We start from the raw sequence: 15421 nt of genomic DNA, 5'->3' as shown, positions 1-15421 counted from the left end.
TCTGTGACCTCACAGTTATGTAGTGAATTTCATTTCTCATAAAATGGTGGAAATATTGGGATTTAATTGAAATTTAGAAGGGGTTACCCTGCTCCCTCTTGTACCCCCTCCACTTCAAAGCATTTGGTGGGCGAAGTAATGATACGTTATTTCTCGGCTATGGAAGTCCATTGATGAGTCAGAATTTGTCATTTTGAGTGTAACTGTAAACTGTAACTAGCAATTTTGTAAATATTTCGCATTCGCATTTCTGCAGCTGTTTTGTCTGCTAAAATTTTTAAATGTTTTTGTTTCTTGCAATTTTTTTGTGAATTATTAGGATGGCTGCTACTATAAATGTTACTTCGCGAAATCTAACTGATGTTTTTATTTTGATGAGGAACAATTCTTTACAAACAAAGAATATATTTTCAGATCAAGTAAGTCAAAATTATGTAACTTTTCAAATTTAAATAATTTATTGGATATTTGTTACTGTTACTGTATTAAAAGAAAACTTTTTATGTTCGAATTTTATTTCATCAAGTGATCTCTATGTGTTACACGGATGGCTTATAATTTCGATAGGAAAAGGCTAAATCCAAAAGGAGAAACAATTATGGGAGATAACGCACAAGCAAATTTTCCAATTCTTTTTTTTAAATTTTGGTAAATTCACGTTTATACTTATTCATCGATTGATAGGCGAAATAATAAGACATTCGAGGAAAGAACGGAGTAGTAATTATACAATCACGACTGGCAAAACGTTTTATTTATTTATTATTTTAAGTTTGACTGAAACCTATCTAAGAATTTTTTTTAAAAGTTTAGTTTCACTAAATAAATTTGTGGAACCCAACATTGTGCCACACTATTTCTGCTAAAGTATCTATTTTTTTTGATGGAATGAATTTACATGAGTGATTTTATGTGTAATTTGTACTATTCTTGTTATAAACATCAATGAAATGGGTTATAAGATTATCAGTCATGAGGGATATTTATCCTGTAAGAGTATCGTGATCTGTGGGGAGATTTCAGTATCTTGATCTGTGGCAGAATAATTGCCAAGTCTTGGCTACATCCGGGCAGCGGCCCGCGAGAATCTAAAAAAACATCACAGAAAGGGACCAACTCAAAATGTATAACTTGTAGCCACCCCCAGGCAAACATCTACAGGGTTTTTTTAGAAAATTTGCAAGTTTAAGATCTATTTGGCACCTTGACGATTGTAGTTGGTGCCACAGATCATGATACGGAAATATCTCCTGATCTGTTACGCTAGCTAGAATTGTCAAGTTGCCAAATTGATTTTAAACTTGAAATATCAAAAAAAAGAAAGTATGTAGAGGTTTACTTTGAGTTATACCCTTAATTATGGTTCTGTTCTGTGTTGTTATTTTTTTAGTTTCTCACAGGCAGCTGCCCGGAAGTTGCGAAGACTTGGCGATTATTCTGCCACAGATCCTGTAGTGAGTACAACACAATATGTAGAATTAAGAAGTTAATTTTGCCCTTTTTCTATTTTGGCAATGATGATGTTACTTTTGACAGCTGTCTGTACATGTTGTTTATAATGTTTCCTAACTAAATATTTAGCTGCTTAAAGTTACAACATCTACATTTATGTTGATATATTTTAATTTTAATTGATATAGACTTATGATTTCTTTCCTTTATACTTTTAAACACCAAGGAGTTTTTGTCTTTGTAAAATATGGTGTGGTTCGCCTGGGGGTGGCAATGAGCTTTACCCTTCTATTGAATCCTTTCTTTAATGATTTTTGCACTCGTGCTACTGCTTGGTTAGCACCGATATTTGGCAACTTTTTGGTCACAGGTTTCCATAAAAAATCTCTCCCCATTACCATTATTAAATTTATTGTGATGACAGTGCAACACCAAATACAGTACAGAACCCGTTATCCGGAAATCAGAAAACCAGAATGAAATTCAATACATGTTCCCGCCATTTTTTTCAAAAAAAAGAAGTTTTTTTCCTCAACAGATTTCAGGATTTTTCGTTCTTTTTTGAAAGATGTTTACCTTACCATAATTTTGGAAATAATCATTAGTGTATTACTTTATCGTTTTTTCTTCTTTTTAAGATAATTTCCAAATTTTTTTTTTAGTTGGGTTTAACAATAAAAAAAAAACGGCTTTTCGTAGCTATTCAGAAAACCGGAAAAATCAGTTATTCGGAATAACGATGGTCCCGATCGTTCCGTATAATCGGTTCCCTACTGTATTTATAATTCTCATTCTAGAGTCCCGTAAGTTGTGCTAATTTTCTTAGCTATTGCAATTGTTTACGACTCTGTGGTTAGTTTAAGAGGGTTTAAGGCCTATAAGATTTAGTTGCATATAGTATCAAACTTCCTAGAAGTTTATTCATAATAATTAAATTTTCAAAACAATAGTGTTTTAAAAATAGATATTATTAGTTAGTTAGATTAGTTTTGAGTTTTATGCATGTTTTATATGATCTTTTAGATTCTTGATGACAAGGTAGCATTAGTTTCTTCAAGGGAGCTGGAAAATGGACATGCTTTTTCTCGGTCCTTGGATTTACCTCCAATCTGGTTTGTTTGATATTTTATTTATTTATTATTCATTCTTTAAAATGGCATAAGATTAAGAGAGATCGTTTCCCTTTACTTTTTATATTTATAAAATATTTATTATTATTGGTTTTAATAGAAGTTTTTGTTTAAAAAGTTTTTATTTTGTTGCAAGTTTTTATTCGTCTAATTTATTAAGTTTTTATTTTATATCAAGGAGCATTGGTAATGTACGGAAGGTATATGTATCCCTCAATAATAAGAAATTTCAAAATGTCCTACTATTATTTCAGTTAAATAAAAAAAATTTTCATGACTGGGATATGATTGATATTTTCAAGAATATCAATTGTTGCTTCAGTGTTTGTTATTTTCAATTTTAATTATTTTTCTTCTAACTTTATTTTATATCTGTTTTTATTCAGTTATTTTTCTGTCATCACAAATTCAATGAATGACTGCTTGGAAAACTTTATAACAATAATAAAAACTTTGATAGCAATTAATGGAAAAACCTATTTTAGTTCGCTATCAAAAATTCTCCTTGTGCATGTATGTAAAAAATGATACTAGATAAATCGAGTTATTTAAGGTCAATGGGATTTTACTTAACACAATAAAATATTTGTAGTCTTTTTTGTCGCATTAAATTTAAAATGTACTGAAAATCATGAAATGTGGTTGAATTGGGAACCCATCTTGAATTCTTCCTATTTTTAGAAGGCATTTTAATGCAATCTGAGTTTGTGAAAATGAATTTTATGTAAAAAAATTATAATAAAGTGAAATATTTTTCAAAAGTTTTTGATTTTAAGTTTTAAAATGGCAAACTTAACATTATATGTTTCATTTTTTAAGTTGTTTAAATTTTTTTAATAATTCTTTAAAAATTTCTAAAAACATGAAATATTATTAAAATAATTAATCATTAGTGCACTTTTTTTGTGTGCGTAGAGAAACAAATTTTTGAGAAGTTGTTGAGGGGCAGTAATAAATCAATCTGTACTATTACCAGTGAATAGTTGCATTTGAAATGAATGTTATATTGTTACTTAACAGAAGCCACTCTTCTGAATTTATTTATAGTTTTTTGGGATAGAAAAAAGAGCTAAGTAAATTGACTTTTTGAAAGAGATTCAATATGAAATCTGAACATTTTACTTTCACTATGGTCAATACTTTTTACTGCATTGGGATATTTTAATAGGTTTTCATTTGCATTCGTAACTCCAAGTTAAATAGGAATGTGTTTCATTTATTTTTCCAATTTTTTTATTGACTCAATGTTTCTTTTTTATAATGTCATAGTTATTGAGATCAGTTTTCTATACAATGTGCTTGTTATAATCAGATGATCATAAAATTTTTTTAATTTTATATTTGAACTTTGTTAAGCGGAACTATTTATTTAGAACTAAGAGAAATTAGGAATTTTATTTACATACAACTTATTTTTATGGCAATTTTATTTTTCGTTTTATGTGCTATTCAACTTTTTACTGTTACATTTTAAATTTTTAATGATTACTCCATTTATTTTTGTTACAGGGTTGAAGGCATTGAGCATGTGAGTATACTTTGTATTCTGTTTTATGTAAGATAAGTTTTAATTAATTTTTCTGAAATAAACTATTTGCTTTTAGGTTCAATATGAAATGAGTAGAATCAATCAAAAATGTAAGTATTAAAAATTGCATTCATCAAGTGATTCAATTTTTTTCAATGTATGCTTTTTTTTAATAAATACTGTTTTACTTTTGAAGTTCGAGATGTCAATTTTTTCCCTTCAGGAACTGAATTTCATTATTCTTACTTAAAATGTTGCTTTTTCTTATTTTCTTAATTTGGTGGAAACACAATTCTCAGTACGCTTTCCCCTTGTAGTAATAAATTCTAAAATGAAATTTATTCCATCATTTTTAATTCCTTGTTACACATTTTAGTAGCTCTGAAAACAGAATAATTATTAGAAAAATATATAATTAATTTGCTTTTGCTTCAATAAATAATTCAATATGTATGCATTGTTTAGTTTAATTTTGAAATTAGATGTATTATCACATTTCATTTAACTTCCTCTCATGTCTGTTTGTGAGGGTAAAAATTTCTATCAAAGTTTCAACCAATTTCCATTTAGCTGTAGTATTTAAATTTTAATTTGAGCTCTGTGCCAGATTATAATTCAAGTTTCAATCAGTTTCTGAGTACTAGAAACATAACTTTAGCCAATAAAATTTTTCACGTCTTTCCAACAAAGAATAAATAGCAAAAATAATAATAATAAAAGGGTTTTAAAAACATTATTTCACTAAGGGACTAAAAATAAATAATTTTAGTTTTTTAACATTTAAAGCAAAATATTAATGGACTCATCATTTTCACAATAAATTTCAGGCAGCATCTTGCCTTTTTTTAAAAGTGTTGTGTACCATGTATTTCTTTTCAATTTGAAATAAATTAAATTTTAGTTTAGGTTTTTAAAAATCTTTTATTTTCATTCTATTCAGTTTTATTGTATTAAATTGTGATATATTATTTCCATTTCCTGTAGTGCAAGAGCTGAAAGCTTTGCATGAAAAAACTGTTACACGCCCATCTTTTGATGATTCTGTTCACGAAGAGAAAGAAATAGAAAATATTTCTCAAGAAATAACAAGAGTAAGTAAAACAAAAAAGAAAAAAGCTTTACATTTTTCCTCTTTAAATTTTTATTTACCGCCTACTTGTGTAGGAGTTAATTTATTCACTCCCCCCATTTTTATTTAAATTTTGTTTGTATTCAGTGTGTAAGCTTGTCCTGTTCTTTCACATTCGTTACTAATGGAATTTTTATTTATCACGTTTAAAAAGTTGAAAAATTGTACAGTAGGGAACCGATTATCCGGAACGATCGGGACCATCGCTATTCCGGATAACTGATTTTTCCGGTTTTCTGAATCGCTACAATATGCCGTTTTTTTATTGTTAAACCCAACTAAAAAGAAAAAAATATTTGTAAATAATCTAAAAAATAAGAAAAAACGATGAAGTAATACACTAATGATTATTTCCAAAATGATGGTAAGGTAAACATCTTTCAAAAAAGAAAGAAAAATCCTAAAATCTTATGAGGAAAAATTTTTTTTTTTCTTAAATAGCGGGAAAATTTATCGAATTTCGTTCCGGTTTTTTGGTTTTCCGGTTTTCTGATTTCTGGATAACGGGTTCTGTACTGTATCTAAAATTATTTTTAGAAGCAAATATAATTCAATACTTAGTTCTTGCCATTTAATTTAACTATTTCCTCTAAATAAGGAATGAGTTTTTATGGGATGGGAAGAAAGACATGAATGTAAAGAACTGCATGTATGAATATATATTATATTTATTTTACATAATTATATGAATGTGAAGCTATCTAAATAAGTGAGTGCACAAGATCAGTGGGATGCATATCATTTTGGATAATAAGCATACAATCAGAATTATGTCTGTAATTTTATTGCAAGTGTAAAAGTAGTTAACCCATTTTTAATTGTAATTTATTAAGTTCAAGAAAGTCAACCAGTATTTCAGAAAATAGGGTGATATTTGTGGAGAAAAACTTTGACTGTAATGAATTTTTGATCTTATGATCACATACTAGCAATCGTTAGAAAAAAAGTCATATTGATACATGTTGTGATCTCTATTGATCAATGTTAAGATTTGTTAATCCATTCAATGTATTTTAATAAGCATTAATTTAAAAGTTATAAAAATTAAATCAGAAGTCTTTTGTTGATCTGAATTGAGCTCATTCAAAAATATGAAGATGGGCAAATTTTTCCTAAAGAGAACAAATGATCAAAAAAAGAGCTTCATAATGTTATATGTACTCAGCAATTCATTTCTTTTCAGCTACAATTAATAACTTGGAAAGTATTATAATGGATTATTAATTTCGATTCAGATAAAAATAAGTGTCATAACATTGATTCAATTTTAATGAATGAACTTTAAAAATAAGTGTTATTCTATAATAGAATTGAAATATTAAATTTTTTTTTTTAAATGAGCAAACAAAATGAATAATAAGTAAAACCTTTCTTCTGGTTACAAAAGAAACAAAAGAAAAGTTTTAATGCTTTTTTTTCTGGCTTAAAATTTAAAAACAAGTATACAATAACTATGCATTATTTTTAAATATTCTTGATTTTAATGTATTATTTCTTGGTATGTAAGTCAAGAATTTGTTGTATAATATTGTATAAAACTGTAATTTCTAAAATATTATCTCTCATTATGTGAATTATTTTCAGATGTTTCATCATTGTCATAAGATAATTCATCAAATTCGTGAAAGAAGCCGCGGTTCGACTTCTCAAGAGTATCAAGTCAGTCAAAATGTGTTATCCTCTTTAGTCAGCTCTCTGCAAGAGCTTTCAACAAAGTTTCATTCAGCTCAGTCTGAACACTTACGCCGTAAGTTTAATAGTATTTTGATTTCAATTACATTCTAATTTTTCTTTTTTATCATTTGACACTATAAAAAAGTTACAAATTTGATGCTGGTTAACACAGTTTACTTAAAAGTTTTTGTGTGGGAAAGAGTTCATCTCTTGAAATAAAATTTTATATGTTAAAAGCCTCCAGTGGCTTATATTTCTCATTCTAAAACACTCTTAAACACCAGTTTTAACTTCAATTATTATTTTTATTGTAATTTAATTGCATACATATTTTCAATATATGGAAAGAGATTAAAATCAATTGCATCAACTGGTCTCATTAACTGGCAAAGTTCTTCTACAACCAATCATTTATAGATTCAGATTGAACACTTATGATAAGTTTTTAAATGATAATTACAACCTTTATAAATAAAAAACTAGTGTTATTCATTTTTGCTTGTTAAATCCATTTTTTCCCTTCTTTTTTTAAAAAAATAATTAAGATCTAACTGAGAAGAATCTCAAAATTTTTTAACGCACCATTTCTACAACAGAACAATGATTCTTCTGTATTTGCTTTACAAGAGGAAAGTTTCAACCAGGTTGAAACTTTGAGTTGTTGTATCAGGTTGAAATTACCTGGTTGTAAGCATCATTTAAAAAGATTATTAGTTTTTAAATGATACTTATAACCTTTATTAATGAAAAACTAATGTTATTCATTTTTGTTTTGTTTGTTAAATTTGACCAATCTAATTTTTTTAATTCTTTTTCTGAAGAATTAAGATCTAGGGAAGAAAAATCTCAACAATTTTTTAACTCACCATTTCTACAACAGAACAATGATTCTTCTGTATTTGATGCTTTACAGGAGGAAAGTTTCAATCAGGTAATAATTTTTCTGTATATAAAAATGAATTCTTTTCATTAATAATTATTTAAAAATTCTTTTAATTGCATTTTTTTCAGGATTCAATTCTATTATAAGTATCATTATAACCTCTGATCACTGAACTGTTTAAATGCCTAATTAATCCTAACACCTTAAATTTTAAGAAGGGAACTATTAACCTTTTTCTATGGCGTCTGATAGTAGTTGTTATTCTGGATCGTGAGTTGTACCAGCTGTAAGTAAATAGTTAAAGAATATCTAAGAACAATAAAAGAAGAAGAAAAATTATAAAAAAATTTTTAAGTGTGTTTTTAACAATGTTCCATTTTTGTCAGAAGTTTTTTTTCATTGTTTTCAAGGAGGAAAAGAAATAGTAAGTGTATTAAGTAAATAATGTACTAGTTATTGTAGTTATATTTTTGTACAGTTATTTCATTATCTAATTATTATTTTATATATTTCTATACACCTGCTTTATTTTTTAGAAGTATTGAAAATTTAATTAATTGGTGTTTTGACCTCATAAATACCATTAATATTGATTAAAATAAATGTTACTTTACTTGTTATTTACATGAATATCAATGGCCATGATATGATACGAATACCATGATAGGATGTTTACATAAATATCAATGATCATGGTATGATTTAGACATCAAAGTCAAGGTGCAGGACATTTAAAAATACACTGCTTTTGTCGCAAGAGACTCATTGTTTTTTGTCTTCTGGACTCTAAATGTTGAGTTGTTTTTTGCTGTATAAAATCTAGCCTGAAGCAACAGTCAGTTGTTTTTGTCAGGGCGTATGTATCTTTAGGCATGTCCTAGACATGGTGCTAAGAGCAAGCAGAATTCATAATAAGGCAAATAGAAAAGAGGCACATTCTTTTGATCCATTTCCATATCTTTTCATAATTTTCATTTCTTTTGATAGTGTCTTAGTTTAAACTCAAGTTCTTACAATTCTTTTTCTCTTCATTCTTGTGTTGTTCATTTGCTTTACTAACTGGAGGTTTAAAAATAAAATATCCCTCTGTTACAAAATTCAATATTACAAAAGAAATGTTTTACAGTAGAAGATAGTGATATAAATTTTTTATAATAGAAGATAGTGCTTTTAAAAAGAATTGTGGTAAATGTCTATATGTGTAATTCTGTACAAAAATGTTTTTACATTTTTTTTCTGAATGTATTTAACTTGTTTTTCAGAGCTTTTTAAGTGCATCTGATCAGCAAGTAATGATTCAAAGTAATAACATTATGGTTGAACAAAGGGAAAGAGAAATCAGACAAATTGTAAAATCTATATCTGAACTTAATGACATTTTTAAAGATCTGGCATTCATGGTTGCTGAGCAGGTTGGTATTTTATTTATTAATTTTTGCCTAAAAATGCCATTCTTATATTTTGCTACCACTTTTCTCATTATAATTTAGAAAAGATCTTATTTTAGGTTTGTTAATCACTAAAATCATTTCTACTATTAAAATGATCAATCAAAATTAAAACAGTCAGTTTCAATTAGAATTGCTGAGGATTTGGAAATGTAAATGTCATAAACTGTTTAAGTGGCTCAGTAAAAAATTTAAAGGAAAATAATTGAAGAAATATCTTATGATGAGTGCATTCTTTTATAGTGCTTGATTGTGTGTTTATAGACTTCAATTGTGTAAAATTACAGTATTGTGTGTAAAAGTGCCCTTTTTGGAGAAATTTATTTAATGTAGTTAGGTCATTTTTTTTGTTTGCAATATTTAGATGTCACAGATTATGTTTGACAAATTGTTGTAAAATTAAGGTTTATTCTAGGACTTTTTTTTGTTTTTAACTTTTTGAAAACTACAACTTTAACAATATCAAACCTTAAAAAATTTCAATAGTCTCATTGAACCATATCTGTTGGAATTGAAGGTGTAGATAAAATACCTCTCTCAATGTCTTATTTATTAGATTGATGCAAATTTTTCTTTCAATATGTTTTTTATAATAATGGTTATCTATGGATGGACAAATTTAACTTAACTTAAAAATATATTAATTATCTGGGAAAAGAACATCATGAGGGCTATTTTTTGACAAGTCAGAAAGGATGATGTGTGGTGAATACAATTAAACAACGAGTTTCAAAAACTTTTCTTTTAAGAAACATATGTTATATAGCTATGTTTATACTAAGCATATAATATAATAATTACTATGTAAAATTGAAGTAGAATCAAATGGTTGGAATACTTGGAATGAGAACGGAGGTACAAAAAAGATTTTTAAAGGTTGACAACAAGGGAGACTTGAAGAGTTTGAAAATAAGAAAAAGAAGGCAAGAGGCAGAGTCAAGTTTATTGAGAGGTCATAGATTTTAGTGCGAGGGAGTTAGGTCAAAGAAGTTAAATTAGTTGTGAAGGTGCAAATGAAACACGGAAATGATGACAAGCTGCTATGTATTTCAACTTATCGAGATAATCTCCATTAATCCTTCACTGCGTCCCTTTCCATATTTGCAAAGCTACAGCTTGAAATAGATTTCTTCATCAGGATTTTTTATTATTCCATTGAATACTCAATGTCCCTACTTCTATGCTACTTAAAAAGTGGTAGAAAGAAGGCAATAATATATTTCAGTATATGATGTGATACATTGGGTCATATGTTTTTTGCCTTAAGTGTTATTTTCAAAGCAACAGAGAAGTGTATATCTATGAATATAAACCTATTTATATACATTCTGACAAAAAATAAACTAAACCAAAAATACCATTTTGAAAAATCTAGCTTTCTGAACAATACTAATTTTAGATTTGAAACCCCCCCTCTCGAATTATGTAAGATCAAGTACCTGTATAACTGGGGCAAAAAAATTTATTTCCAGTGATATAACTATATTTTTCAGCTTTAGTTTAATTTTTAATCTTATTCTAAAGATTATGTGAGTCAAAAGTTTAGGCTGTTTTTAATAATTTAATAAGTGCAATTGTTTCGATTACTTCAATGTATTGCATAATCTGTCCTGTAATTGTGGGTTATTGTTTAGTAGAAACTTTTGTTTAATGCTTTGCTATGCGTTTATAGCTCTTTGATGATAGGTACAGTAACTTTTGTATATACAATCGTCTTCCATTTAAATAAAATATCAGACTAAAATAAAAATTGAGCAATATATAAGGCTGAAATTTAAAACTGTTCTTTGTTCAATATTTACATTTCTTAATGTAATCTAATTGTTCAAGTGAATGTAGACTTTGCTTAAACATATGTCATTACAGATTTTTATATTATCATTGTAGGGAACAGTGTTAGACAGAATTGATTACAATCTAGAACAGGTGCAGACGCAAGTTTCCTCTGGTTTGAAGCATCTTACAAGGGCACAAACTTACCATAAGAAGAATAGAAAAATAGTATGGATAATGTTTCTTGCTGCTGCTTGTGTAGTTTTAATGATAATGCTAGTCATTTTTAAGCTGTAGCTTGTGAAAAACTATGTTTTCCCAACTGATGATTTAAAAATCATTTAAAAAGTTGCCAAATAATATTCCTTCCTGTTTTACATTCCAAAGATAGCTCTAGTATATCACTAAGACTCAAATCTTATATTTTTTAAGGTTATTCAACAAGTTATTTAATTTTTAAAACTTTATTCTCCCCATTTTTGAATAGTCAGGTAAGTTCTTGTGTGAAAATTATTTATAAATGTTAGGTTTATTGTATCATGTGCAATTTTAGATCTTGATAGCAGTTAAATGAAAAACTTCCAGTAGAAAACGCGCTATACGATTTCCAAATTATCATTTTATTTAGTTTGAAAAAATGCCTTTTGAAGCCCATTGTAATTCCTTTTGTCAGTGATGATTTTCAAACTTGTTGAATAGTCATGCATTTATTTAGCCTAAATGGGTAATAGTTTTTATGAACAATCGATCAAACTTAAAGCAGCTAAAAAAAAGTTGCCATTCTGATTTTTTGCTTGGAGTCTACTGAGCGAAGTATTTTACTTGTCACATTTTTTAATTATATTGTTTTATCAGTTTTATATTTTAGTAAATAGGTCCCCATGTAATGTGTGAAAATTAAAAGTAGGCTATTTTGAATCCTCATTTGTTTCCTTATAAAGTTTATAAATGGAGTAGTAAAGTTTTAAGAAAATAAGGGTTATCTTTAAGTTGCAGAATAGTAAAATTAATGAACATTTGAAATTCTAATTTAAAGTTGCTGAGATGTAGAAATAGTATTATAAATGAAAAATCAGTGTTTTCATCATAGAAAAAAAATGGGTGAGAATTTCTCACCCTTTTTCAAAAACAGGGTGAGATTTCAGAAAGTTAAGTAAGATTTCTAAAAACTATAAAAACACTAATAGACTTGAAAAAAAATCATTTCTTTTATTATAATTCATTTTAACGTCTTCTATTTTTTATTGCATTGAATATTTTTTCCGCATCATCATAGAAGATCCATCTTACATCCATCTTACATTAGTGCATAAAAAATTTGAACGTCTTACATGAAAAAACCTTACCTACGGTAAACACGTGGTTGCAGAGAAATGTGCTCCGAAAAGGGATTCCGTGATTCGGAGGGGTTGTGTTCTGCTCGAAAAGGTTCTGAAAAATACTGATGAATAGGGAAGCTAGATAACGGGGCAAATGTTGAAAATAATGAAAGATCCAGGAAGAAAAGTGAAACTGATTTTATTCTAAATGGCGTAATTCGAAGCTTTTTCTAAAATACGAGAAATTCACGAATTTTGAAATTGGTTTATAAAATGCGCGAATTTCTCGAGGTAATAATATTTTAATGCGAGAAAAGAAAAAATATGTGAGATTCTTGCGTTCTCACGCTGTTGTGAAAACACTGAAAATAATACTGTAATATTTAGGTAATTGCTATTTATTATGGTGCTTATTACGAAAGAATGTTAGTTTGGCTTTTGAAAATTCTGCAAGTTTTTTGCTTCGTTTTTGTTTTCTAAATATTTTAGCCCAACAAGATACTGCTTTTTCTCCCTCATAATTTACAAACTCTGTGTGTTACTAATATGGAATTTACAAAACTTGTAAAGCAAAAAGTAATGGACTAGACTTTTGTGTTAATATTAGAAACCTCTCTAAAACACTATCTCTATTATAAGCTTTGAATCAGGTTATATAAATTTACAAGTTTGTTTCTTTTGATTGTATAACAATGAAAGCAGTATTTAGAAAACTTGCAGGCTGTTAATTGTTTTGAAAATATTGAGTAGGTCCTGATTTGTAATTTTATCTGTGAGGCTGATTCTTTAACAGTCTACAGTGATTTTGTTAGATGAAAGTAACTATTGATATCAAAGGATATGTGCTGGGAAACAAAAACAAAACAAAGAAGAGTCTAAGAGATATTTAAAAATAAACTAACACTTTTAAATTCTGTGTAACTTTTTNTTCGGAGGGGTTGTGTTCTGTTGCTCGAAAAGGTTCTGAACAATACTGATAAATAGAGAAGCTAGATAACGGGGCAGATGTTGAAAATAATGAAAGATCCAGGAAGAAAAGTGAAACTGATTTTATTCTAAATGGCATAATTTGAAGCTTTTTCCAAAATGCCAGAAATTCGCGAATTTTGAAATTGATTTATAGAATGCTTGAATTTCTCGCGGTAATAATTTTTTAATGCGAGAAAAGAAAAAAATATGTGAGATTCTCGCGTTCTCACACTGTAGTGAAAACACTGAAAATAATTCTGTAATATTTAGGTAATTGCTAGTTATTATACTGCTTATTACGAAAGAATGTTTGGCTTTTGAAAACTCTGCAAGTTTTTGCTTTGTTTTTGTTTTCTAAATATTTTAGCCCAACAAGATACTGCTTTTTCTCCCTCATAATTTACAAACTCTGTGTGTTTAATATGGAATTTACAAAACTTGTAAAGAAAAAGGGATGGACTAGACTTTTGTGTTAATATTAAAAACCTCTCTAAAACAGTATCTATATTTCTAAGCTTTGAATCAGGGTTATATAAATTTACAAGTTATATATTTATATTTATTATATTTTCATTGTGATTGCATAACAATGAAAACAGTATTTAGAAAACTTGCAGGCTGTTAATTGTTTTGAAAATATTGAGTAGGTCCTGATTTGTAATTTTATCTGTGAGGCTGAATCATTAACAGTCAACAGTGATTTTGTTAGATGAAAGTAAATATTGATATCAAAGGATCTGTGCAGGGAAACGAAAATAAAACAAAAAACATTTCTAAGATAAATTCAAAAATAAACTAACACTTTTAAATTCTGTGTAACTTTTTATTTTCACACATTTATGAAGCCTTGTTATTAACAATTTGCATAAATGGCAAATTTTGTGAGAGGTTTGACTTCAAAGCTGGCTCAATCCTATTTTACTTACTTAACTAACTTAAGGCAAAATAATTATGTCTTTATTTTGAAATTTAAATTTTTTATTTTTTAAATATTTTTATTAGTTTTTTCCATAAGTATCAGAGAAATAAAAACTGTAAATGCTTTTACATTTTTTTAAAAAGCTAAAAAAAAAANAAAAAAAAAAAAAAAAAAAAAAAAAAAAAAAAAAAAAAAAAAAAAAAAAAAAAAAAAGAATAAGCACTGATGTCTAACTACTTTTTTTTAAAAATATGTTATTAACCAATCGTCTGTGATTTTTTAAAGGAAATAAGGTAATTTATCTTCTCAAGTTCATTAGTAAATTGCCTAAAAATTTTAATTCTTATTCATTTGCATACATTATGATTCTTTTTGGTAGCTTGTAATTCTTAGACTAATCTGTATGCAGAAATTTACGTCTCCCAAATAAAGATACATATTTTGAGAGCATGAAATTAAACCATAACTCAATTTCAAAAATGTTATTTATTATTTTTTTTAAAAGAACCAAAATTTATAAAAGTTATCTGCATATTTCATATGATTATGAATGAATAACTGACACTCATTCTCTTATGAGAACTAACTCTGACTCCAAGGTGCATTTTTAATCAACATTAAAAAGAAAAAAAGCTATCTTATGTTCCTTTTAAAAAATAACCAACAGAACTTAGTTTTTTTCTGAAAATATCTGAATTGGGTAGTTTGTATGAGAGATGTGTTATGTTCTACAAAATTTTGAAAAAGGATTGGACTGAATTCGAAATCAAATGCTTTAGTTGCAAAACACATTTAATGTAATAATAAAACTAAATTATTGCAACATCACATTCTAATATGAAGCTTAGTTTAATATGATATGTATATATAAAAAAATTGTGTGCTATATGTGCTATGAGTGGTATATTCTAATAAAATTGTATCGAAGTTATTGTAAAAATTATAGATATTGCACTACAGAATTTTAAAAATTGTTATTACTGAAGTTTTATGAGTAAGCAAATTATGCTTATTTGTATTATCGGATAATATATATTATTAACTAAGCAAGTAATATTATTATTCAATGTTTTTTGTTGATAATACTAATTTTTAATTATTTGTCTTAACAATGTAACATTTAAAAAAAAAGTTTAATTTAATGTTGATTTTAATCACTCATTTATTACAAAAGCACTTTTATATGTAATTAAAAGA

At 27.2% G+C, this 15421-nt stretch overlaps 1 protein-coding gene across 2 annotated transcripts; it reads left to right on the top strand.

Annotated features, from left to right (window-relative positions):
* Positions 1 to 207: 207 nt before the first annotated feature.
* On the top strand, positions 208 to 13462 carry LOC107441669 (syntaxin 16). Of its 2 annotated transcripts, XR_011637252.1 has the most exons (10): positions 208 to 419; positions 2476 to 2564; positions 4092 to 4110; positions 4187 to 4220; positions 5095 to 5201; positions 6824 to 6986; positions 7735 to 7844; positions 9059 to 9208; positions 11132 to 12445; positions 13297 to 13462. XR_011637252.1 is itself a non-coding variant. In XM_016055012.3 (9 exons), exons 1-9 carry the CDS (start codon positions 321 to 323, stop codon positions 11312 to 11314), a joined length of 954 nt encoding a protein of 317 aa, XP_015910498.1. In that variant the 5' UTR covers positions 213 to 320; the 3' UTR covers positions 11315 to 12523. The 2 variants fall into 2 exon arrangements, 1 of the variants encoding a protein (XP_015910498.1); XM_016055012.3 differs by lacking the exon at positions 13297 to 13462 and having other exon boundaries at positions 213 to 419; positions 11132 to 12523.
* The last annotated feature ends 1959 nt before the right edge of the window (positions 13463 to 15421 follow it).

The sequence above is a fragment of the Parasteatoda tepidariorum genome, chromosome 7 (assembly GCF_043381705.1).
Source record: "Parasteatoda tepidariorum isolate YZ-2023 chromosome 7, CAS_Ptep_4.0, whole genome shotgun sequence".
NCBI classification, from domain to species: domain Eukaryota; kingdom Metazoa; phylum Arthropoda; class Arachnida; order Araneae; family Theridiidae; genus Parasteatoda; species Parasteatoda tepidariorum.
This window is presented reverse-complemented; position numbering and strand designations above follow the sequence as displayed.

What these genes read in the sequence shown, in the direction of transcription:
- LOC107441669 (XM_016055012.3), top strand. Translation starts at nt 321, where the DNA reads ATGGCTGCTACTATAAATGTTACTTCGCGAAATCTAACTGATGTTTTT. An exon ending in TCAGTCTGAACACTTACGCC is followed by an intron (nt 6,987 to 7,734) that starts GTAAGTTTAATA and finishes CTTTTTCTGAAG; the next exon opens with AATTAAGATCTAGGGAAGAA. An exon ending in CATTCATGGTTGCTGAGCAG is followed by an intron (nt 9,209 to 11,131) that starts GTTGGTATTTTA and finishes TTATCATTGTAG; the next exon opens with GGAACAGTGTTAGACAGAAT.